The sequence below is a fragment of the Amia ocellicauda genome, chromosome 11, assembly GCF_036373705.1.
Source record: "Amia ocellicauda isolate fAmiCal2 chromosome 11, fAmiCal2.hap1, whole genome shotgun sequence".
Classification (NCBI taxonomy): domain Eukaryota; kingdom Metazoa; phylum Chordata; class Actinopteri; order Amiiformes; family Amiidae; genus Amia; species Amia ocellicauda.
In genome coordinates this window covers 20,792,382-20,819,361 of record NC_089860.1, presented here as the reverse complement: position 1 = coordinate 20,819,361, position 26,980 = coordinate 20,792,382, and the positions used below count along the sequence as shown (strand labels likewise).

The 26,980-nt window shown below is 37.5% G+C and overlaps 1 protein-coding gene across 5 annotated transcripts; it reads left to right on the top strand.

The window, feature by feature from the left end:
• The first annotated feature begins 5,779 nt into the window (after positions 1-5,779).
• Positions 5,780-26,980, top strand: p4ha2 (procollagen-proline, 2-oxoglutarate 4-dioxygenase (proline 4-hydroxylase), alpha polypeptide 2). Of its 5 annotated transcripts, none has more exons than XM_066716872.1 (15): positions 5,780-5,954; positions 13,253-13,355; positions 14,621-14,717; positions 15,253-15,404; positions 16,561-16,698; positions 17,162-17,401; positions 18,251-18,450; positions 19,689-19,865; positions 20,185-20,255; positions 20,553-20,652; positions 21,148-21,201; positions 23,873-23,932; positions 25,117-25,185; positions 25,618-25,714; positions 25,944-26,980. In XM_066716872.1, the coding sequence occupies exons 2-15, from the start codon at positions 13,274-13,276 to the stop codon at positions 26,012-26,014; spliced, it is 1,608 nt and encodes a 535-aa protein (XP_066572969.1). In that variant the 5' UTR covers positions 5,780-5,954; positions 13,253-13,273; the 3' UTR covers positions 26,015-26,980. The 5 variants fall into 5 exon arrangements, with proteins under 5 accessions (XP_066572969.1, XP_066572971.1, XP_066572968.1 ...); XM_066716871.1 differs by lacking the exon at positions 23,873-23,932 and adding an exon at positions 23,995-24,060 and having other exon boundaries at positions 5,782-5,950; XM_066716870.1 differs by lacking the exon at positions 23,873-23,932 and adding an exon at positions 23,995-24,060 and having other exon boundaries at positions 5,782-5,954.

The following is a 26,980-nucleotide window of genomic DNA, read 5'->3' as shown; positions in this document are numbered from 1 at the left end:
AATGGTGTGAAAAGGGAAAAACATCCAGTATGCGGCAGTCCTGAGGGCGAAAATGCCTTGTTGATGCTAGAGGTCAGAGGAGAATGGGCCGACTGATTCAAGCTGATAGAAGAGCAACTTTGACTGAAATAACCACTCATTACAACCGAGGTATGCAGCAAAGCATTTGTGAAGCCACAACACGTACAACCTTGAGGCGGATGGGCTACAACAGCAGAAGACCCCACCGGGTACCACTCATCTCCACTACAAATAGGAAAAAGAGGCTACAATTTGCACAAGCTCACCAAAATTGGACAGTTGAAGACTGGAAAAATGTTGCCTGGTCTGATGAGTCTCGATTTCTGTTGAGACATTCAGATGGTAGAGTCAGAATTTGGCGTAAACAGAATGAGAACATGGATCCATCATGTCTTGTTACCACTGTGCAGGCTGGTGGTGGTGGTGTAATGGTGTGGGGGATGTTTTCTTGGCACACTTTAGGCCCCTTAGTGCCAATTGGGCATGGTTTAAATGCCACGGCCTACCTGAGCATTGTTTCTGACCATGTCCATCCCTTTATGACCACCATGTACCCATCCTCTGATGGCTACTTCCAGCAGGATAATGCACCATGTCACAAAGGTCGAATCATTTCAAATTGGTTTCTTGAACATGACAATGAGTTCACTGTACTAAACTGGCCCCCACAGTCACCAGATCTCAACCCAATAGAGCATCTTTGGGATGTGGTGGAACGGGAGCTTCGTGCCCTGGATGTGCATCCCACAAATCTCCATCAACTGCAAGATGTTATCCGAAAGGGGGTCAAACACAGTATTAGTATGGTGTTCCTAATAATCCTTTAGGTGAGTGTATATATAGTTGACTCATTGTTGGTTTTTGCACTCACCTCACTCTCCCACTTCTGCATTTGTTTGTTTTATGTTATGTTCCCCTTATCCCCTTACATCAGCCACTTGGGGAACTAACAGCTAGGTATGTAATGGAGGAAATGCAGGCCCTATCCATGGTAGAATCTCCCTCTATCCGACAGATACTCAGCAAAATACTGATGATAGGCAATCAGGGTCCACCAGATCAGAAAATATTCGTGAGTTATCTGGATAAAGCATTCACTGACATGGAATCTGAGCTTAAGAAAATGATTGAGGGCTTGGGCTATGTATCGACAACTGCTGACATTTGGTCTTGTAATAATAGAAGCTTCCTTGGAATGACTGCACATTGGATTAATTCAAGCAATTTGCAGCGCGGAAAAGCAGCAATTGCCTGCAAAAGCATAAGAGGAAGATACACCTACAATGTTATTGCCAATGGAATTGAACAAATTCATTTAGTTTATGGATTGTCACACAAAGTCACTGCAGCTGTCACGGACAATGGGTCCAATTTTGTAAAAGCATTTCAAATGTACCAGCCGGCAAACTGATTGTGAAGAACATGAAGAGGAAGATGGTACATTTAAATGTTGGACAAACGCTCTCTGAATCCAACATAAATGAGCAGTTTTCTCTTCCTCCACACCAGAGATGCTCATCACACATGCTAAACCTTATATCAAGCAATGATGTAGATAAATGGCTGTCATCGAATATCGATTCTAAAGCAGTCTACAGAAGCGCTACAGGAAAGTGCTCGGCTGTCTGAACTAAGGCAAGCCGTTCAAACTTGGCTTCAGAGCTTGTGGAGGACTTGAACAGCCGAAAACTCCTTGTGCCCACAACAATGTGGTGGAACTCGTTTCTCAATGCCCTATTCTGAATTACCGGGATCCCTGTTGAAGATTTGAGCACTCTCTGCACTGACTGCTCGAATGACAGCTGGCCTACCCGATGCCATAGTATAGGTAGAACTACAGTGTTTATATCTTTATTCTAAATGCCCTGTGATTTTCGCCCTGTAGGCTATGCACCATAGCAACGAATATGCTGTATGTTGAAATAGACTACTATACTAAGTATCGAAACTACAGCCTAAGCTATTAATGCAAACAAAAATTGAATAGCGGTTTGGCTTTGTACAAATGAATGCAAACAGAACAAAACAATCATAATACCAGTAATATGGATTATTTAGCCTTTATAAAAGTGATATGCAAAACCAGCAAGACGCCTTATTTCAATTTCATACTGCAGGCATTCAAGATTCGATTTGCATCTATCTTGGAAAGCAAAGAGGCTCTGCTGGCTGCTGTCACATTGCCGAGGTTTAAGCTGCGTTGGTTACGAGAGGAGGAAAGGAGGGACATGGTTAGGGGACTGCTGTCTGCGGAGTGTTGCAGTCTTCCCGAGGAGCAACTGGCAAGGCCCGCCCCAGTGGCCTCAGTCTCTTCCAGTGAAAATTACTTCTTTGCCTTTGATGGGAACAATACAGACATCATATCAGACACAGAAGTGATGGACTATTTGAAGTCTGGATTGGGAATGGAGATCCTGAACCAGTTTCCTAAAATAAAACAAAATCTCATTGAGATACAACACACCAACCCCGCTCCAGTAGAAAGACTCTTCAGCCTAGGGAGTCTGGTACTGACTCCAAAGAGAAACAGAGACAAGATTTGAGAGGCTTCTCCTAATGAGGTACAACCATTGTTTGTGGCTTAGTGGTGTCATAATGTGTTTATTATAAATTGCATTATGCAATGCTAAAACATTTTATCTAAATAGCCTGTGTTTTTAAGGCCTTATAGTCTGTATTACAATATGTTATTTTATTGAAACTGTCTTATTTATAAGCTGACTTTTGAGGCAACCCTAGTTTCTGTCTTGGTAACCACTTGTTTGTCCTATTTATTTCAAATTCCTATTTATTTTATTTCAAACTCCAAAGCTGCCTTTTGAGAAAAGATTTATTTTTGTTAATGACATTAACTGAAGCACTTGTTTTGCGGCACTATTTGTTAAACTAATGTTTAAAGAGATAAGTTGCAATACAACTTTCCTGTGGCGCTTTATTAAAACAACAAAAGATAACAGTATGTTTCTGTCATTATTCAACTGCTTGTGTTGGTGTAACTTTGTAAGTGTTTAGTGAGGTCACGCGACGTTTGGGGTGTAATGCAAAGTAATCTAAAAGTAAAGTAACTAATTATATCTTATATATATATATATATATATATATATATATATATTATCCAGGGAGTCATAAGTCAAGTATTTAGTTACTTTTTATAAGAGTACAATGTAACATATTACTTTTTGTGAGTAACGACCCCAACACTGGTTGTTGGATATGCATTATTGTGTGGTAGCATGCAGGTTAAGATCAGTAATTGTATGCAATCGAAGTAGTACTGTATAACATAGGTTATAATAAGCATGCATCAGGAATAATATGTAAAATTAAGAAGGTTAGTAGCTGTTGTATAGTAGCAGCCAGGTATGTTCATGTTCCTAATTGGATGTCAGTTAGTATAAGTATATTATTATTATTATTATTATTATTATTATTATTATTATTATTATTATTATTATTATTGATCATACAATGTAAATAACCTGTTGACTAGCTAATTAAGCTGTTTTTACTTCATAAACCCTCTGATATGCAAATACGGGCCCAATATGAAAGACGGTGTGATAGAAGTCAGATAAAAGATTATATAGGGAATAAGAAATGTCATGGGCCAAATATCAGTCTGTGACAAAACTGTAGTGTGGTATTGCACACATTGTAGAGAGGTTGGGTAATTGGGTACAAAACCACTAATGACCAATTACTGTGTGACTAGGCCACCCTCAATTAATTCTAAATAGATATAAATCAATTGATGGGACAAAAGAGTAACACATTTAATCAATTAACAACATTTGAAATTGTTCCCAAAAATCTGGACCAGGTAACTATAAAAACAAGTAACTTTCACTTTATTCACACAAGACACACAAGACAAACAGCCTAGGTGCTGAAATCAGTGCAAAATACAAGTTAAAGTGCCAAAGTGCAACAATAATAATATTTCAAAACAAATACAGTACTGTGCAAAGGTTTTAGGCAGGTGTGAAAAATCCTGTTTTGAAGGCAATGGCAATGGGTGGTCACACCAAATATTGATTTGATGTAGATTTTTAATCTGTTCACTCACTTTGCATTTAGTTAATTGATTAATGTAATCTATAAACATGTCTATTTTTGAAAGCATTCTTACTTTACAGCATTTGTGCACACCTGCCTAAAACTTTTGCACAGTACTGTACATAAAATAAATAACAGGAAATCACAAAGCAATTCTTAAAACAATCTAAATCCTGCCTAAACACCTGTTCTGGTACCATACAAGTAACAGTTTAAAAGATGAAAAGTTTCAGGGATAGATTATGAAAAACATAATAAAAAGATAAAACAATCAAGGCAGATGCATCACAATCACCATTTAAAATCTCTAAGACGAGCATCCAAAGTTTTTCCCAAAGTAGACTACACTACACTACAATGTGTTATTACTGCAGTACACCACTCTACACTTTACTCTGATTTGAGCATGGTACACTACAGTACTTCATTGTGTTTTTACCACTGTACATCACACTACACTTTACTAGATGTTTTACCATGGTAAACAATATTATAGCCTATTTAACTTATGTATTACCATCCAACACCATACTATGTGTGTGCGGTCGGAGGTCATGTACACAATAGGCCCTTTACACTTGCACAGAAATGTCACTGCTGGGTTTTGTCTGGGCTCTGAGTGGTTAGTTTGAGGGGTGTTGTCATTAAGTGCTGTATCCTTTGGCCAGCAATGATGGAGGCTGGGACTATACAATTCCCTAAGGTCTCTGGGAGGTTGTTTATTTTAATGTGTCATTTAAATTATTTCCTATAGAATAAATAAAATAAAATAAAAACACATCAAACAAAGCACAGGAAACCTCGCTATAGTTCACTGAGCACATGCTGTTAAGCAGAAGAAAAAGGTGGGGTCATTTTAATTCCAAATTGTCTTGTATTCTCTATCCTTACCAAAGTATTGTAATATACTGCAAACTTATAATGTGTGAATATGTAAATAGATAAGTCCATATTTACCATAATAGTCCAAAATATAATTTAATGTATTCATTGAGCGATTAACAGTACAAAAAGAGCCTACATGTGGCTACGTGCATTTCCAAGCTCCCATAGCTTGTAGTTGTGTATAGCTGCTATTTAAGGACACGTGTATTCAGACTGTGGTAGCGGTGAACAAACGCATACCAGTCTTGTCTGACTTTTCAGACAACCTACAAAATGAAAATGTGGTTACAGGGCTCAATAGGTGGTTTGTAGGCGTTTGATTTTGTGTGAAAAACTGTAAACGTGCAGCTCGGCATGGCCCATGTTCCCATTACCGTATTTCGTTTAAATCCACGCTTCCCAAAAAGGGAGAGAGAGAGAAATTACACTCCACCAATTTTCAGTTTAAGTGGATGGGGGAAAAGCATAAGATTATAAAAAAAATAAGATTAAATGTAAACATGAATTTCACAAACCAACAGGGCAGATGTAGTTAAACTTGTAGTCTTAACACATACGTATGATAATCTATAGATCTATCTATCTGTCATCAATATAGATATTTCAATATGGCACAAACTGTGTCAACATGCATCTGAATTATAATTAAACACAGTGCAACAAAACATGTGTTGGACACATTGTGTCAGATGTGTGAAACTCGGAAACCCGTCCCAAAAGTGGCTGCGCGTCACACCGGGGGTTTACGTGTCGTGCCGCGGGCGAGGGGTGCGTTTGGGGGGCGTTTCCATACGTGGCAGCGGGGATCGGCGCGGCGCAGCAGGCCCGTGTTTGGCGGAGATATATTACCTCGGGCTCGGGCTCAGCACTGTACTGTCTGCTCCCCCAGAGGAAGACACGGCACAGCAACATTTTAACCTGCTCTCTGCCGACACATGTTTGAAGAGGGTCCTCCTCAAAGAGCAGACTGCTTCGCCACTCATTCATAGTAAGTAAGTAACTTCTCCGCTTTGCGTCTGTTTAAGGCTTGTATAGAGACGGAGTTAGAAGAAATAACGGTCTTCACTGATGCTTTTATTTTACTGCTCTTGTTCAGGACTAAAAGTGACCCTTAATAAACCAGTCACACGCTGTGGTGTTGCTTAACACACACACACACACACACACACACACACACACAATGATGAATTTAATTTGCGAGTGTTAAAGACTCACTTTAAAGGCTTTAACCCAAATTCTCGCTTACGTGCTCGTTTTATTTTCCAAACCGAGTCGCACTTTTCTTGTTCTTCTTATTATTCTCGACGTTTCACAAACGTGTTCACTAACTTGTGCAGGTGTGTGTCGTCTTTCCCAGGGACACTTTGTTTCTGTGCTCCGTGTTTCTGGAATATTCCTGTGGAAGCGAGTGTGCTCAGCTGGAGCAGTGATTCAGGGCTCAGGCATGTGTGCCTTTGGGGGCGTCTGGTGCACTGCACGCATTTTGGGGTGATACTAGGGAAAGCTTGTTTAAAGCAACGCATGCACGTAAATAAATGCCCCGATTCTTGATGCATGCATGGTCGTGCTTCTGTGTGTCTTTACTTGAGTGTAAACGGTATTTATACCATTTCGAGCATGCAATTTATTCAAGACATGTCCAGTCGCACCTGAAAGCATGTTTTTTTCCATCACTGACAGTACTGCTGTCAGCAGACGCCTATATTATACTGAGATATATTAATTCCTGTAACTAGTGAAAGTGACTAGCAACAGGTCCTGTTTTATCTCCGGATTTGCGTTGGTTTTGGAGGAATTTGAACATCGTCCTTTGACTCCCATTTCACTTCTGGCATGAGAGAATGCTTAGCCATAATAGATTTGAAAGCTATACTTACAAGTTAGTTAATGACATCTGGGTTATACATTTTAAATCATTGGTTATCAGTAAGGAAAGACAGGAAAATGAATGCTTTATCGTTTCATGATATAGAAAAGAGAATCAGATATTTTAATAGCAGAAGTGAATTTGCCAAGGCAGTTTGGTGAAGGTTTAGTGTTTTGGTATCCCACCTATAGAAATGCAAATAGCCTATATATTACTACATTATTATGAGTATTGTATATCTACAGGTATCATAGACCGTGTATATTTGTTTTCTCCTTCCCAAATGAGAACATCTCTGTTCCAAATCAGTATTTCTATGATTTTACTACAGTCTCTCACTATCCTGGACATGCACTTGGTATAAATATGTGAATTCTTTGTTATAATTTTATTTCTAACCAACATTTATAATATGCTATTCATCTTGTTACTAAATTTATTATCCTCAGCTGCTCAGACCCTCCCAAATATGTTTTAAGTTTAAGTTTTTAGTACTGATCAGGCATGCACACAGCCCAAATTAATAAGAATGATGTGTATTTATACACTTATATCACACTTTATCTGTCATGATGTCACAACTTTGGTGTTTAACAACAACATCCCCTTTATTAGGACATTGTTTATGAATTGTGAAGATTCTGTGACTTTCATGACTGTATCACTTTGACTTTGCATTTATTCTCTCCTTCCTTGGGGGAGTAGTATCTACCATAAGAGAGTAAAAGTACGTAATAAGAACACCTGTATAAAAGTGAACAGTGGGTGTTAATACAAATGTATTGTGAAAATACTGATACTTTCAAGGGGTTGAAGCATCCTTTCTCTTTTCTCATGTTCTTAAGATTTTAAAAGCTCAATAAAATATGGGGAGGTTAAAGACCATGATATATGCTATATAAATAGACAAGCCCATTCCTAAATTGGTTGTGTGAAATTCTGTCTTATACTTACATTAATCTATATCCATTTAATTGCAAAAAGGCTAGACCTATATGTTAAAATACCAGTAATTTAGGGGAAACTAACTTTCCTTGTGAAACCTTGGTTTTGGTACTGACAATTAAGTGAACACTGAATGAGCTCTTCTCAGTGAGACTATTGGGCTAGTCTTCAGTCTTCCCAGTTTCTCAAAGGACTGTATTTAACAAGAACTTACCAAATAGCAATTAACATTTGGGCCCTATTATTTAGAATACTGGCAGATAAATATATTTGTAACCATAATAAACACACAATTAAAAAAACATCAAACTGTGTTGGTTTGGCTTACCAAGTAACCAGTCAACACTGACATATAATTGTTCCTTTCTGTGAATCTGTTTTAATTGCTGACGTGGACATTTTTGCATTGTGTATTCAGAGTGCATGAGGAAAAACATCTGCAAGATTTTATAGTTGCTGGCATGTCCAGCTTGCATCAGTGAATGATAAGAAATTTCTTCTAATTTATTTTAAACAAAAACAATATTGAGCAGATTTTTTTTTGTTTTTTCTAACGTTCCCTTACACATTAGTATAGAATTGCGAACAAGGGCAGTGATGTTCAGACTGTACAATGCGCTAGTTAGAGCTCATCTGGATACTGTGTGCAGTTCTGGGCTCCACACTTCAAGAAAGATATCGCTGCTCTAGAGGCAGTTCAGAGGAGAGCAACCAGACTTATTCCAGGTCTGAAGGGAATGTCCTACTGAGAGACTGAGGAACTGAACCTTTTCACCCTGGAACAGAGGAGACTACGTGGGGACTTGACCCAAGTCTTCACAATCATGAAAGGCATCGACCACATTAAACCAGAGGAGCTTTTCCAGATCAGCAGGGACACACACACCCGGGGCCACAAATGGAAGGCATTCAAGACAGAAAACAGGAGACACTTCTTCACACAGAGAGTTGTCACAGTCTGGAACAAACTCCCCAGTGATGGTTGAAGCTAAAAATTTGGGAAAATTTAAAAATAGACTGGATAGGATCCTTGAATCACTTAGTTATTAATGGACACCAAACGAGCACGATGGACCGAATGGCCTCCTCTCGATTATAAACTTTCTTATGTTCTTATTACATTTTTGAAAAGCAGTTTACATGTAAAAATGAAAAGTTACACCTGATGAATTGCCAAGCATTGTGTAATACACAGCTGTAGATGGAGCTGTAGTTGAGCAGCAAAGAATTGGCAGTGAGTTTGTTAACCAGTGACTGTCTAGGGATCAAAGAGTGATAATTTAAATTGAGTTAATCTGGAATATTTAAACTGTAGGATATTAAAAAACAAAACAAAATTATAAACCGAGCCGGTTCTGACTGAAGTCCCTGTTGAAACTTTGAGCTTTTGCATTGCCTTACATGTTCAGCCACTATCCTGATATCGTTGGTGGGTCCCTTCCACTTTCCCTCATTTTCCGCTGAGATTACATGACTTGCAGAGAATCAAGCAATGATTTGAGCGTTAAGTCTTTTACAATGCTATGGAATGTTAAAACCTGGGTTCTGTTTTAATTGATGAATGGTCTGTAATGTTTGTTTACTACAGTTTGCAAGCAGAATCATTTTTTTATCCTGCATTGTATAAACATTGACTCCTCTATGAAGAGACTCCAACTTGAAGATATGTGAAAGGCATCTGCTCAGATTCAGTGTGCAGATGGTACATTTTATCTGAAGCCAAGTCTGCTTTTAAGTATATTTGTGTTTCTCTTGTTCATTTAAAATGTTGTGTTTAGGGCTGTGCGATATCACTATATATATATCGTATGACGATAGAAAAACGTCTATAGTTTCATATTATGCTATATCGTTTATATCGCGGTGTCGCAAATTGCAATCTTTACGGCAGTATTTTTCGTCATTAGGACGCTTTGCGTTCTTCCCGGTTCTTCCACACGTGCTGGATGCAGGTAGAAATGAGCATCAGAAACACAGACGGACATGAGAGAGAGACCCGACACACAATAACACACAACCAAGAGACACTGTAATGCGCAGGCGCACACGCTGCGCCCCGCTCTCGTCGCGGGGCTGAACTCGATCTGCAAGCACCTCCACCCCCGCTAATTTAGACTGATATCATTTGTATAAAAATAATAATAAAGTTTGTTTGCATTTTAATAAATTGGAAAGCAATGCAAACACATGCAGAAAGTATAATTTTCTTTTTATTAAGATGGTGAAGTGGTTCAACAGTTGTATTATTATTATTAGTAGTATTATTATTACTATTATTATAACTATTTTGTATTAACATCGTGCTGTACTTGTAAGTAGAATCGAGACGCGACAGTCACAGGAGAAATGTCTGTCCAGCAGATGTTAATGCGCCGCTATAGACCCGGCTGTGCTCAATCTGCCTGAATCTGGACCTTTACTGCGCATGTGCTGCGTGATCACTATTACTGGTGTTATTGTGGTTATGTGGCAATAAATCATAATGTGTATGTATATTTGTGCTCTGAGGAAGAGAAGTCGAAACGCGTAAGCATTATGATGTTCACTTTTTCTCTAATAAATAATTTTTGAGACATCGGTGAATATGGACTGTTTTTAGACGGGAGCTGCTGTCCATCATAATAATTATTCTATATAAAATCCCAGTGATAAGGCACCCCGCATTTAAGATTTATTAAAACTATTGTAACGCCAGCTATTTTTAACAAATGTGTGTGTGTGTGTGTGTGTGTGTGTGTATATATATATCCCATAATAACAAAACACGTAATAGTAATCACACAACACTTGCCCTGTAATGTGTTGCATTCTGCATGTATTTACCATGACAGCCTGCATGTAGTATTTGTTAGTTTTGCTTATTGAAGCATTAACGAAATACTTGTAGTTTTAATGTCTTTGGTCTTATTTTGTGGCTTGATTGGATAAAAACAATAAATATCGAGATATATACCGTGTAACGCCCAAACTTCTAAAAATATCGAGATATTATTTTTAAGTCATATCGCCCAGCTCTAGTTGTGTTTAAGATGTTACATTTTGGAAGTAATAGAAAAGTTCTAATAGCTCAGCAAAATCTGGAATTTGAAGTGTCCTTTTTCATTCCTGAACTCCAGAAAACTTTGATTATCAATACAAAATAAAAGTAGCGGACTAACGGACAGCGAGCGACACATGGAGTGGTCATGAAGACGATCTTTATGAGAGTAATTGATTAAACTCTGTTCAACTACACATCTTCTCCTTGAAGATTGCAGTTTATAGAACTTGTGTAATAATTGTTGGTGTTAATATGTGCTTGTTTAAGTACTCGTATATACTGTAATACTGTCGAGTAACCTCCTTTCACATTATTGTCACTTGTGGCATCCATGTGTTGTTGGTTTGGTGTAAAGGGAGACCATCTGGGTGTTGTGGGTGACCTAAGAAAATAATTTCTGTTTTCTCCATTGTACCACCTAACCGGGTTGTTAGATTTTTATGGTTGTAAATTTGGTTTTGTGTACAATGTACAATTAAAATAAATAATTAGTTCTTTTATGAGTGGGCAGTTAGCTATTAAGTTCCACTACAAGCAAAAACAAAATGGTACATTCCTTGGTCCTGCCTGTATTCCTGCCAAAAGGAGCATAATGTTATCTTTAATGTTAACACAAATTTGAATGATTAATTTTTTTTTTTTTATAAAAAGTCAGTCACATTTTTTTTTAAATGCAAATGTAGAAAGGATTTTGTCTGGCCTGCTTTCCCTTGCTGGAATCTAAAATGCGTTTGATAGCCAACAATTGTACAAGCCAGGTACTTGAATGGCTTTCAAGTGACGTTTGTAGGTAACGCATCCATTTGAATAAACCTTCCAGATTATTGACTTTGTTAAAGGACTTGTGCTGTTTTGCAGCTGTTGCGATATACTGCTGTAATTCAAAAATCAGTCAATATGTCTCTCTGTCTCTATGTTGCTAGCTCACTGTTTTATCTCCCTTGAGTTTTCTTTAAAGTTGATTAACATAATGATTACAATATCTAATTTTTTTTTTCTTGTTCCTGATTGAGAATATTTTCTCTGATAGAACTCCTCCCCAATGAAAAAATATGTCCTCTTTTTCATCTAAAGCTTTACCTAGCTGTGCCTGTGATATATTTCATTATTATTTAGCAATAAATGGTTTGGGGAGTTGTAAGCCTACTAAATGCGTAGATTATATTTGCAATTCTGTGCGCATGTGTTAGACTTTGGTGGTTAAAGAAGAAAGTGCTAATTTAGCTTGTGTTCAGTCACTTTCCACATCCATTTAAGAGCTGAACTGTCCTTTAATTAAATTCATAAAAAAGCAGTAATTTGTGAAGAATGGAGGTGTGGTTGGATTGAGTTCCCTCAAGTAGTAGTATTCACGAGTTATATATTCAGTTGTAGGTCTTTCATTTATCTTATTGTACCAGAGAATAGCTAAATAACTCCACATTTCGGAACCTCTTCTACGAAAGAAACATGAAAGTAAACCATTTACTTAGTATAAAAACTTTGCATTTGTCTTTTCTGTTGTAGATTAGGCCTAGATGGGTAAGAAACATGAAGTTATAAAGCATGAGCAAAATCTTAAGTGCAGATGCTATTATGTTTTGCATTGACTCACAGAAGCAGAGGTTCTTGGCAAAATCATTTTGGATGAGATCAGCTGTATGATTTTTTTATTTGGGCATTCTGCAGTCATTTCCATGGAGATAGAGGTTTTAAAGCCAAGCCCTAGAAGTAGTTAATTGGCAGACAATGATTTCCCATGGCTGAACAGACAGTATAGTTATAGGAAATTATTAACAGTTGCTAAAGAAAAACAGTTCTTGGAACAGTTCATTTTTAAACCATGAATCAGAACAAGATTGATGTATCGCCTAGTTAGTTCATTTGTAAAAATAAAATAAAATTGTAGAAGCTATTAATGAGACAAAGGATGTGAATTGATATGTGCTAAAGCAGATTCCATACTGTATGCTTTTAAATAACTAATTGGAGATTTTAGCGTTTTGTGGCAGAAAGAGCTTGGTCAAGTAAACCTAATCTAACATTTGTTTGAAGCCACTGAGTTTTGGAGCCCTTGCACACAGAGCTACCTATGTGGGAAATCCTTACTGACGTCTAAGGAAATTAAAACCGCCTTAAATATTTTTAAATCACATTTTTAAAACCACAATGTTTTCAAAAGCTTTAATTTAGCCTATGTAGCCCTCTCTGTGAATGTTTTTACTTACTTACTTAAAAAAAAAAAATAATAATTCTCCACTAGATATGTTCAATCTTTTTAATTTCAGAAACATTTACCTCAAATGAATACAGGAGTTGTTCCTACAGCAATGCAAGAAAAGTTTTTACAGTTGAGATGGATAGAGAACAGATTAATGCATTTACAGGAAAGTTGGGACAAAGCTCGTTGGCACACACAATTAGGTGTGATTAACATTGTGTATCTGAACTTTCCTCAGGGTCTGCCAACCAGGGAGAAGATGAAGAGCTGGCTGTTATCTTTAGCCGTTATTCTGGGCTGTCACAGCTTGTGGGCAGATGCGGAGATCTTTACTTCAATTGGTGAATATCAATCTTTAATATAGCAAGAAATATTGCACTGAGATGAAAGGTGTGCCGGTCACTTTAAGAAGAAAAAGAACATGCAGAATTATTATTGACTTGGATTCAATACAAGCAAGCACAGTGTTGTTTCTAGAAAACCTCAGGGATATACAGCGTGCTATAAAAATGTTAACTGGAAAACTCATTTACTGTTTCTCTGAGAATGTTTAGCAATCTAAGGCTGCAAGATGTAAAGCATAATGTTTGTTTTTCTGAAACGTAATCAAAGGGACATCAACAAAAGGTAATTTGTTCAGAATTTAAAGAAGGTAGAATCTGTCCCCCTTAATGTAAAAAAATAGGGAACTTACATTTCTTCACTTAAGTCCTATTCCTGGGTCAAACTAGCAGCCAGCCTTAATTACGGAGTTTTCATTGTAAACTTGTTAAGCATAATACAAGAATAATACAAAAGTATAGGTCTACTACAAATACAAAACAATACTACACATATGACTGGCCCTAGAGCAGAAGAATTATTTGTTTTCTTAAATTTGTCTTCATTCTTTCTTCCTCTTTTCTCTCTTTGTTGTTGCTGTTTTGAATGGTTTTGTAGATAGGAAGACAGGTTTTCAGATGGAAATAATTGCACAGCCGTTTGGAAGGCCTTGTAACTGGGTCAAGCAGCAACATGTTCTTCATGCAAAATGGTTGTTGTTTTGTAATCCTGTAAAATCTGAAGTTTTTGCTTCAGCGAGTTGAAACCTGGATCCCATCATTTGTTTTCTTTGGATGGCTGTACAGTTGGATTAAAGGAAAGAAAAAAAGAAACAGATTTATTAGCTGCATTTGCCAAGTTCTGTAATGAAATGAACTGTTTATAAGATAAACCAAGCCTCATACATGTTCTTAACTCAGAGCAGCTAGATATTTCCTGATATATGTAGGTGTTTTTTTGTATTAATAAAAATACAGAAGAGAACAGGATAGAGGAAGTCACTGGTAAATGGTTCATTATGTGAATTTCTGAAAGCATAATGAATTAAAATCCAGTTTTCAATAAATTTAATTCTTAATTTGTGCTGAAACATTTTAATTTCAAGAAAGTTTCATTTAAAAAAAAAAAAGTGATTAATTTCCCTGTAAGGATAACTTTGCTGTCAAATACATATATATATACATAACTATATGCCTGGTTTGCTTTGGAAATTAAACTGATACCATATGCTAATTTTTAACTAGTTTGCCAATACTGTTTAAACTTTTTTCCCTCTCTATCTTAGGCCAAATGACAGACTTGATTTTCACCGAAAAGGAACTAGTTCAGTCTCTGAAAGAATACATTCAAGCTGAGGAGTCCAAATTGGCAACAATTAAAAGGTAAAAAAAAACACCTGGTGCCAGCATATTGAAAAAAATAAATATTAATTACAAGTTTTTGGAATTCTAAAAAGTTATTGACTGTTTTCTTGAGAGGTTAAGTAGTTAAAAAAAAATGTAATTCTTTTTTGTGTGTAAATTATACCCTTAGACTTTTCCAGGTCTGTGTGTATGTAAAAGGGTGAATAAACATTATAATATGGGGAACACAAGTAAGGTTGAAAAAAGCACTGCCTGTCCAGATTGGTGGTATTATTGTTAGTAGTAGTGGAAGTAGTATATATTTCTTAGCAGAAACCCTTACCCAGTTTGTAAAACATTGGAAAAATGTGCAGTAAATCAGTACACAATACACTAAGCATACATCCTAGTACAAATGAGGTAACAAATGCAGATCTAATAGGGTTGTGTGTGCTGAGGGGCAGGGTGGGCATAGGATTAGAAAAAGGTACAGTAAAATGATAAAAGTGCTAAAAATACATAATACATAATGAGGGGGGGTTATTTGAATAATAACATGTATACTTTGTTTTAGCTGGGCCAAAAGACTCGATGTATTGACCCATACCTCCACTGCAGACCCAGAGGGCTATCTGGCTCACCCGGTGAACGCCTACAAGTTAATGAAGAGGCTGAATACTGAGTGGCTGGAGTTGGAGAACCTGGTCTTGCAGGACCCATCTGACGGTGGGAGGAAAAGCACTGCACACATTCAGCCTTGTGCAAAACCTTTCTGTCAGGAATTGCTCATTTTGAGGTCTGACAAGAATTATTTATCGCAGTGATGCTGCATTTGATCACCCACTGGCTGATTAAATCTTTTCCCTCTAACGTGTTCTGTGCCTTTTCAAACTGCAGACAGACTCTCAACGCAAACTGTCCACTACTGCTCTTGGGCAACAGTGTTTTTGAAATTGTAGAGTTGTAGTACATACTTGAGATGTAGGTCTTAAGGTTTCAAGAAGCCTGAATTGAAGCTATAGGAAGGTTTATCTGATCATATACCTATTGGCAAAGAAGGTTTTCAACTGCTTCTTACTCCAGTTAATTTTTTTTATTTTAAGAAATTAAGAAAATCATACCTGGCTACTGTTTAACATGCCACCTTCAAACCTGGGGATCAAGACTGGACATGACACTTAACTGTGACTTAGTGTTGATGTTTTCAAAGCAGATCAAAGCTACACATCTGTTTGACATGTTTTGCTGAGCTAATTGCTTAACGCTATAGGAATCCAATGGGGAAGTCCATCATCTGCTACAGCTGGTCTCCTTACACAGCAAAAATGCCACTTATCCCTGTTGATTGCGTAGAACTGGTAAAGGTGTGAGAATTTCTCTCCAAAAGTCACACCTTCATGAGGTTGAAAAATGTTGCAAGTAGAGCATAATGTTTCATGCTGTTCAGGGTTATTTGTTAGGAGTCATTGGTGAATGACATCTGTGTGTTTAGACTAACAAATAACTGCTTCAGTTTGAGTCTCATTATTTAAAGTATGCATTTTTGAAAGGATATGTTGATGTTGCTATTGATTAAAGGACTGCTTCTCTGCTAATTGGTCTTGATTTTAAATTATATATACAAGCTTTGAATGGGATTTGTCGTTGTTTCCTTTTCCTGAACACTAGTTTAATAGTTTATGAAAAATTGGCTTGTCGATTTAGAGGGATTTTTGAATTGTGAAAGCAAACAGGAACTTTTAAGATGAGTGGCCTTTCTTTGGTGTTTTTTCTTCTGTGAAACTTGCTTGGCATTAATCTAGAATCTAAAAAAAATATTTCTGGGCAAAGTGCATCATTACTGCTTTTGAAAGCTTGTTTTGCATTTTGTTTATTCCTTTAGGTTTCATTTCCAATATCTCAGTCCACCGGCAGTTTTTCCCAGATGAAGAGGATGAGAAAGGTGCAGCGAAAGCACTGATGCGATTGCAGGACACGTACAAACTAGACCCTGAAAGCATCTCCAAAGGAAGACTTCCAGGTATGCAGCAACAACCTGCTGTGACTGACACCATCCACATGCTGTGGTCACATGACTATTAAGTAATTGTTTTAAATTTTATTTTTCAATTTAATGAACGTGGAAAGGCGATGATAACATGGAGTTATTACTATTAGGCTATGAGGCCACACCATACTTATGAAAATATATATTTTTTCTTTTTTAATCTGTTCTTTTATATCCAAACAAAGCCCACCTCCCAATAACACACAGATCTAGAGATGCTATATTTCTTAATAAAATGCCAATTGTGGGCAGCCAAGGGATGTGGTAAGACTGATATGTAATGATGCTTGAAGCAATATTTATGTTTTATGTTTTTTGTCAAAAACACATCTTCATAGGGCACCTGCAGCCTGCATGACCACAAAACAATAACATTTTGTCTGCGAGACCGTTGGAAAACCTGTGCAAATGAGTTAAGGAAAGTGTGTGTGTCTAGGTGTGAAGTTCAATGCCGTGCTGACTGTGGATGATTGTTATGACATGGGGAAGACTGCCTACAATGATGGGGATTATTACCACACTGTGCTGTGGATGCAGGAGGCACTCCGACAGCTGGATGAAGGCGAAGACGCTGTCATTTCCAAGGCTGATGTCCTGGACTACCTCAGCTACTCTGTGTATCAAATGGGTGACCTTCCTCGGGCCATTGAGCTAACCAGGCGTCTGGTTGTAGTTGGTAAGTCAGGGTGGCTCACTGTAAAATCTCCTGCTCCCCACCCTAGCTTGCGTTTTCTGGTTTTGGTTTGTATTTTTAGCAGCACCGTAGCAAGGATGTCATTATTTAAGGAGTTCATAAAGTACAGCCCTCGGTGTGTAATAGTTAAATTGAAACTTACAAAAACTTTTACAAAGTTTTTAGAAGTTGAAATTAAGAATGAAGTAGATTATACAAAGTCAAACTGGCAGACATGGAAGAAAATTGCTTTCCAATATAACAGAATATTTTCTGACGTCACCTTCCTAGTGCTTAAGCACAATTCATGGCATAGAGATGAAGGTACTTTTCATAATTGCCACTAGAATGCAGTGTAACATTGAAAACATTCTCTATTCTGTAGGTTCACAGGCAGGGCATAGGTCTAAACCATTCTGCAAGTTATTTGGTAAAGGAATTTAAAATGTTCTTGGATTACAGTAATTGTTTTCTACATATTCAATGCCACTGGTTAAATAGATTGTAATAAAAGCAATTAAATCTATTATAAAGAAGATGCATTAGAATAGCTTTTTTCCCCCAAAGCATCTTTAGTGAAAATAAATCAAAAGCCCTACATAACCTAAAAAAGTAGAAGTGTCACTTCATAACAGTAGTCCATCAACATTGCGCAATGAGGTGCTTTCTTTATTCACTGCGGCTGTTGGTGTTTTAATAAGAAATTACATAAAGCTCCTTATTTGCAGATTGTTGAGAGTTGTATTTTCTTTGGGGAAAGCGGCAAACTGAAGTTTCCTCTTGTTCTCCAAAACTGGCATTGCCATCCCTTTGACTGTTTTCATGAATCTGTGTCTGTATGCCATGGGACAGATCCAAACCATCAGCGAGCGGGAGGAAACTTGCGTTACTTCGAGAGGCTGCGGGCCAAAGAAATCCGAGAAAGTGAGAAGACTGAACAACCGCCGGCCACCGAGACCCCTATTGAGCTGGGAACCTATGCGAGGCCTCTAGACTACCTGCCTGAGAGGGAGACTTACGAGGCCCTGTGCAGAGGAGAGGGAGTGAAAATGGTAAATGTTAACAAGGAGCTTTCAATACCAAAGCAATTTGCATATTTTATTTATATTGCAAAACAGAAAGTGGAATAAATGTTCAGTTTATTCATGCGTTTGGCCTTTTGTTTGTTTATTCTGTGCAGACCTCTCTCTTTGTACACCCATTTTGGCAAAGTTTGGGAGAACTGAAAATGTCCCTTTTAAATAAATTTCCATGGATTTCATTTACCACTAGTGTAGTGGTTAGGTTTTAGTTTTGATTATGTAAAGTGCCAGTAGAGAGCAGTAAAGGTACACTACATGGCCAAAAGTTTGTGGACACTTACTTGTGTCTCATTCCGAAATCATGGCTATTCAATTAATATTGAGTTGGTCCCCATTTCCTGCTATAACGTCCTCCACTCTTCTGGGAAGGTTTTCCACTAGATGTTGGAATATCGCTGCAGGATTTGCTTCCATTCAGCCACAAGAGCATCAGGGAGGTTGGGCACTGATTTTGGGAGATCAGGCCTGGCTCTCAGTCGGCGCTCCAATTCATCCCAAAGGTGTTGGATGGGGTTGAGGTCAGGGCTCTGTACAGGCCAGTCAAGTTCTTCCACACCGATCTCGACAAACCATTTCTGTATGGACCTCGCTTTGTGCATGGGGGCTTTGTCATACTAAAATGGGAAAGGGCTTCCCCAAACTGCTACCTCAAAGTTGGAAGCACAGAATCGTCTAGAATATCATTGTGTGCTGTAGCGTTAAGATTTCCCTTCAGTGGGGCCGAGCCCGAACCATAGAAAACATTGCTTCCACAGGCAGTTTGGAACTCGGTAGTGATTGTTGCAACTGAGGACCTAGCTCCTGTTGCTCCTTGACATTTCCACTTCACAATAACAGCACTTAGTTGCCAAATTGAAAGTCAGAGCTCTTCAGTACAGCACATTCTACTGCCAGTGTCTGTCTATGGAGATTGCATTGCTGTATGCTTGATTTTTATACAGCTGTCAGCAAAGGGTGTGACTGAAATAGCCAAATCCACTGATTAGAAGGAGTGTCCACATACTGTTGGCCATGTAGTGTATATCCTATAAGGAAAAGGCAATATGAGCATGAGACTTCTAAATGGGTGAGTGACAATTTTTTTCTTTCATGTAAGATAGTAAATCTTACTAGACTCTCTCTTTATAATAGATTATATATTTTTTGTTGTAAAATTTCTACAGCAGTAAAAACTAGCCTAATATTTACATTGTACCTTTTTCTGTCAGACTCCCGAGAGACAGAGCAAGCTTTTCTGTCGCTACCACAATGGGAACAGGAACCCCAGGCTGCTTCTCTCCCCAATCAAAGAAGAAGACGAATGGGACAGCCCACGGATTGTTCGCTACCTCAATGCCCTCTCAGACTATGAAATTGAAAAGATTAAGGAAATCGCAAAACCAAGGGTAAGTAACAGTTTGAGCTGTTTTAACTGACGGCCATGAGTCTCAAACAGTGTTGGCTTCTGATAAAATGGTAAACCATAACCAAAAAGTATTTCCCTTTACAATATAGCATTCCCAATAAAAAACTAAAAAAACCTATTAGAACACCTAACTTTTCATGTTATATAGTCTGAAAGATGGCCCTGTAATTGTCTTTCTAAGATTGTTACCTTGTAACCTCTAAGGAGTGTGTGATTTTTGTAGAATTAGAATAAGTGATTGTAGCCTGTCATTCAGTGATGTTTTAATAATTTAAATTATTTTATGCTTTTCTTTAAAGCTGGCAAGAGCTACCGTGAGGGACCCTAAGTCAGGAGTTCTTACAGTAGCCAATTACAGAGTCTCCAAAAGGTACGTGTTACAAACCATATTGAACTGATTCAAGTATTGATGTTGTTTTTCTTTAATTAATGTTTTCTTTATATACGATCAGGGTTGACATCTCATAAACATTTATCAAGAAGTTTTTTGTCCCTCCCAAAAATGTCGACAAAGTAAACACAATCAACTCCAAACTGATCATGTTAAAAAATGCTGATATATCAAGGTTAGATTTTCAATGAGAATTAGAAGATAGGTATTCAACCCTATTGCTACAGCCATCCTAAATCAGTTCTGATGTGAAAGATTCCTCTCTTGAATTCCCAGTGCCTGGCTGGAGGGGGAGGATGACCCTGTCATTGCCCGTGTCAATCAGAGAATAGAGGATATCACAGGCCTGACGGTGGAAACCGCAGAATTACTTCAGGTGATTTCCCCTCCGTGGTCCTTTCAGCAAGTCTTATCAGCAGTGCACATTTATAATGTCACAGGTCCATGAAATGTCATGTCACAGTCTTATGGGGTTTTCCACTCTGTACGTGTGCCTGCTTTTTGTTGCATCTCAGATCATATTTGTGTTTGTGTTTTCAATGCTATTTCTAGCTAATATTGTCTTTACCTACCTTTTTCAGTAGCAAACACTACTTTCCTTATCTGCTAGACACATTTTCACCGTTAAGAACTTAAACTAGTGGTTTAAGAAGAAAGACAAAAAAGTCAGTCAGAGGTTGTAAAGCAAGAGATCGTATTGATGTAGTCTGAATATGGGAATTTGGAAAAGGTGGTTAGAGATGATGTAGCACTGTTGTCCCTCACCAGCCGGGGGGGGGGCTTGTCCACATTCCTTATAGGCTGTAGGTTCTGTCTTATACAAGTAATATCTGTTAAATATGTATTTTTATCTTTGTTTAAAAATACACAGGTTGCAAACTATGGGGTTGGAGGGCAGTACGAGCCTCATTATGACTTCTCAAGGGTAAGCAGAAACAGATCCTACACTGAACTAAACTACTTCCTGTCATTAATCCATATTAAGGCATGTGTTCTTGTTTACAGAAAATATTCAATTTGCATGTGTAGTTTAACCTGAATTTAAGTTTTCATTCTTTTGTCTTCAACCTACATGCTAAGTAGTTCTATGGTCTGTGTGAATTGTGGGACAGATAGGTAATCTTTGTGGGAGGAAACATTACCTCCAGTAATTCTGCCATATTGCAGGCTAAGACTGATAGTGGCAATAATGCTAAGTGTATTTTATTTTATTTCTATTTTTTTTTTCTTTCTTCTGCATTATTGATTGAAACTTCATCTGACACGGAGGAAGCCACCTTGCATTTAAACTGTCAGCACTTTCAGTTGTCTCAGAATATTTGGAAATCTGATTAAATGTAAACTGCAAAAATAACTTATTTTCCTGTATTTCAAGAAAGGTGTGATGTCTCATCTCTTGTCAGTCGAAGGAAATGTTATCTCTTAAGGGCTGATCATTTTGTCTTTAAATGGCACTAATTTAAATAGTTTAATCCTCCATATTGCTTATCTACATATATTTATAGTAAATGGCAGTCTTATTACCTCATCTGAGGATTTTTCAATTCAACTCTAAAGTATATGTATGTTATGACAATGGGAGTTGAGCAACAGTCTCTCGATGTTACATTAATTAGATTTATTGTATTATTCCTATGTAAGTCGCCTTTCCACTTTGGGAACAGTTGCCAGAGGTGGAAAGTTTGTCTCAGTACAGCCTATATTTAGAGGTAGTTCGTCAGTGTTATTCTATCCAGGTCACTGACATTGTCATCATTGCTGTTAATTCTACAGTCCGCCTTCTAACTCTCACTTGGTTGATCTGGTTTATTTAACATTGTAAAGATCACAATATTAACACTCCATTTTTTTCACAAGCATGCTTTTGCAGAGGCTTCCCATATAGGGATACAGGGGGATTTTAAGCTATGGTTTGGTGCATTGTCTTTTGCTCCTTTTTAAACTGAGGTTGATGTATAGTACTGTGCAAAAGTTTTAGTAGGTGTGAAAAAATGCTGTAAAGAAAGAATGCTTTCAAAAATAGACCGGTTAATAGATTACATTTATCAATTAACTAAATGCAAAGTGAATGAACAGAAGAAAAATCTACATTAAATCAATATTTGGTGTGACCACCCTTTGCCTTCAAAACAGCATCAATTCTTCTAGGTACACTTGCACACAGTTTTTGAAGGAACTTGGCAGGTAGGTTGGCCCAAACATCCTGGAGAACTAACCACAGTTCTTCTGTGGATTTAGGCAGCCTCAGCTGCTTCTCTCTCTTCATGTAATCCCAGACAGACTCGATGATGTTGAGATCAGGGCTCTGTGGGGGCCAAACCATCACTTCCAGGACTCCTTGCTCTACTCGCTGAAGATAGTTCTTAATGACGTTCGCTGTATGTCTGGGGTCGTTGTCATGCTGCAGAATAAATTTGGGGGCAATCAGATGCCTCCCTGATGGTATTGCATGATGGATAATTATCTGTCTGTACTTCTCAGCATTGAGGAAACCATTAATTCTGACCAAATCCCCAAGTCCATTTGCAGAAATGCAGCCCAAGACTTGCAAGGAACCTCCACCATGCTTCACTGTTGCCTGCAGACACTCATTCATGTACCGCTCTCCAGCCCTTCAGCGAAAAAACTGCCTTGTGCTACAGCCAGATATTTCAAATTTTGACTCATCAGTCCAGAGCACCTGCTGTCGTTTTTCTGCACCCAAGTTCCTGTGTTTTCATGCATAGTTGAGTTGCTTGGCCTTGTTGCCATGTCGGAGGCATGGCTTTTTGGCCGCAATTCTTCCATGAAGGCCACTTCTGACCAGACTTCTCTGGACAGTAGATGGGTGTACCAGGGTCCCACTGTTTTCTGCCAATTCTGAGCTGATGGCACTGCTGGACATCTTCTGATTGTATAAGTACCTTGTGTCTTGTTGCTGTGCTCAGTCTTGCCATGGTGTAAGACTTTTGACAGTAAACTGTCTTCAGCAACCTCACCTTATTAGCTCAGTTTGGCTGTTCCTCACCCAGTTTTATTCCTCCTACACAGCTGTTAATGATTGTGTTTCAACCTACATATTGAATTGATGGTCATTAGCACCTGTTTGGTATAATTGTTTAATCGTACGCCTGACTATATGCCTACAAAATCCCTGACTTTGTGCAAGTGTACCTAGAAGAATTGAAGGCAAAGGGTGGTCACAACAAATATAGATTTCATTGAGATTTTTCTTCTGTTCACTCACTTTTAGTTAATTGATAAATATAATCTATTAACATGTCTATTTTTGAAAGCATTCTTACTTTACAGCATTTTTTCCACACCTGCCTAAAACGTTTGCACAGTACTGTAGATTAGGAGAAAACAGTTAATGCAGTATCCGATTTTTGTAAACATCAAAACAAGACATTTGTTTTTGAAAATGGGATTCATTTATTAATACTTTTTGTCAATAGTAAATAGCTGAATTATTTAGTTTTGTGGGGAGTTGGGAATTCAACCTTTACTTCTACTTTAAAAATAAAAGTAAACAGTGGTTAAGTAAGATTTTATAACTTTGATTCGACTAAGGTCATTTTTGTTTTTTTGGTTAAAGTTATAAACATCTGTTGCAGCGTCCTTTTGACAGCAATCTCAAGACAGATGGGAATAGGCTTGCAACCTATCTGAACTATGTAAGTACCAGCATTGCTGTTCTAGCTGTCTGTGGATTTAATGTGACATTTTATCTTCATAGAAAGATGAGCCTGATGCTTTCAAATCATTAGGCACTGGAAATCGTGTGGCTACTTTTTTAAATTATGTAAGTATGGTACTGACGTATCTGCAGTGAATGTAGTTTATGGAAACGTTCTGTTTTTTTTTTGGTGTAGTTGCTTCTCTCTGTAATGCTCATGTTACAGTTCTCCATTCATTGAACCCAAAATGACTGATCTAATGTTCTGGTTTTAATTGTTTATTCTTCATTGACAAGAAACATCACCAGATGTACTTATTGCAATGCATGTAACAAGAACATCAATTATTGTAATGTCCTTTTTCACTTTTTAATTTGTCGTTGGTCAATTTTGGTACACATTGGAGGAGATTCTAGTACAGACTTGCTGAATATGAAACTATGCAAGCTTAAATGATGTTGCGTTCTCTGTGAACATACTCTAACCACAATATATTAATGACCTATTATCAGATGGGTGAATTGGACTTGGGACATTTCACACTAGCTTTTAAGATGTTGAGAATCTATTATTCTTAGAGATAGAACTGAAACCTTGAATTAATCAATTTTGTGAAGCCAGTTTTCTGTTTTTAAACTGCGTCTATGCAAGCTATTTGTTCTTTTGCCTTTGTGATGCTATTTTGTGCTTACTTTTTTTTATTATTTGCTTGCTTTTACATCCAGCTGAGTATATGTATGGCCAGCACACAACCAAATACAAGTAATAGATTTTACATCTACAAATATGATTTTATATTTTATATGATTTTGTATCCACAAGGAGTAGCTTCTCCGTAGTTTTATAAGAGTACCATATGAATGGCCAGAGTAATTTGTTGTTAAACATAAATGGCAATGACTTAATCTGTGTATATACGAGTATCTTCTACAGAATCTTGTTATGCTTGTTATAGATAAAATGTTATTTCTGTATTGACATTCATTATCGGTTCACCACATACATAATTAAAAAAAAAAAATACATACACAAGAAAACATGAGTCAAGAAAAACCTTTTGCGTTTTGATTTTAAATGCGATTTACTTTAGTTCTCTTTTGACCTAATACATTTAAATTGTTAGTTGCTCTGCATGATTGCAATGGAGAAATATTCATGATACGTCTTTCTTTCCATACCAGATGAGTGATGTAGAAGCTGGGGGGGCAACAGTATTTCCAGATTTTGGTGCAGCAGTCTGGCCTAGGAAGGTCAGTCTCCATGCTCATCTTCCAACCTTTTAAGAAAGGTGTTCATAAAGATGTTCTCTCCACAGCGGTACATGTATATGAACTCGGGATTAATTTAATCAAGAGATTCACACATCTGTTTTAAATTCAACTTTGGTGTTCTTATGCTTTCAAATAATTCAGGAACCATTCAAGTAGAAAGTGTGATTAATTTAATCATACTTTAATGACTGAACACCTTTAACAACTAAGAATTGTGAAAGTCTGACTGTGATTTGTAATCTTTGTGTAATAATTGCAAATATATTGCAATATATAAATGTATATAACTTTAAAATGTGAATTGTAGTAGTTTCTGATTGTAAACCATTGAATGCATTCAATGTGCAAGTGAAGACTGGTCATGACGGCTGTTAGTTGTGATTAAATGGACTCAATAATGCCTCCCCAAAGGGCACAGCGGTGTTCTGGTACAACCTTTTCAGAAGTGGAGAAGGAGATTACAGAACAAGACATGCAGCCTGTCCTGTATTGGTAGGGAGTAAATGGGGTAAGTGTTTTTTAATGTTCCTGTCCATTATTTCGCTGTATCATTTGCACTTAATATCAATAGGCATTATATTCCTGTACTGTGGAAAAGTTATTTGTATACCCCGGTGGAAGGCATGCACAATTAAGCTGGTTGAAGATATAAACTGGGGGGGAATAAAATGTTATTTTTGATGCATGTAGTTTCTTGAAGCTTGTGTGTGATTTTTATTTATATTGTATTTTTACAGTGTCAAACAAATGGATCCATGAACGAGGCCAGGAGTTCCGAAGACCATGTGGGATGACGGAAGTCGATTGAAAGTTGCCCGCTTTTACCTCTAGGACTTTTGCCTCATCTCTCATCTCTCATCTCTAGGCCAGGAAAAAAAAAAAAAAAATCCCCAAAGCCCAGTGGAGTAGTAACAGGATTGCCACGGTGACTTCTTTGTGAACGAGGATGTGAAGCCCTGTTTCGTATCACATTTCATCAGTGAAGCTGTACATGGGGAAGAGATGATATGCAAATTCATCATCTTTACCAGAGGCGTTGTGCAAATGTTTTTTTTATTCTTCTTTTTATGCTGATAACCCACAGTAATACTTGATGCTTTACCACTCCACCACAATAAAGTGGGAATCTGAATTCAGATCTGAATTCGGCGTTGCAGAAACTCAGAATTTCAATACTCTGGCTGCATTTTCATTCAAGTACTTCTCTATTTACTACATAAGGTTTCCTTTTTATTTTTTGTGTCTTGTGCCGAGTCTCTGTATTTATATCAATTCTTTCACAGACCGTTTGTTTTCACTTGCATTCAGTTAGTGGAAGTGCAGGAATGTCAAATATTAATCCAGGTAAAGTTTTAATTTGGTTTTTGAAGTTTGGCATTCAATGTTAGGCACTGTTCCTCTCTTGGTAAGCTCAGCAATTTCTGTTGGGTTATGTTGACTCTACTACTGATAACTGCCTAATAGAAATTGCTGTGTCTACAAAACAAATTCACAACTGGTAGATACAGAGCAGGAGTGCAGTGATATCTCGCTCACTCCTCACCTCAACTGGTAGATGCAAAGCAGCAGTGCATTGATATCTCGAATGCTTGTCACCTCTTCCAAACCACTAGGGAGATTTGTAACCCCACTTTACTTTTTTTTTTTTTTTTGCCACTTTTTTTTTCTCTTCTGTATTTTAATGAATTCACCCAGAGTCAATTATGTCCAGTAGTGCTATTTTTTAAATAGTATTTAAAGGTTTTCAGATTAATAAAATCTCATTTTAAATGTG

Coding starts and splice junctions, on each gene's coding strand:
- p4ha2 (XM_066716871.1), top strand. CDS start 13,274: ATGAAGAGCTGGCTGTTATCTTTAGCCGTTATTCTGGGCTGTCACAGC. Junction 13,356..14,620: donor GGAGATCTTTACTTCAATTG/GTGAATATCAAT, acceptor TCTCTATCTTAG/GCCAAATGACAGACTTGATT. Junction 20,653..21,147: donor AAACCGCAGAATTACTTCAG/GTGATTTCCCCT, acceptor AAAAATACACAG/GTTGCAAACTATGGGGTTGG.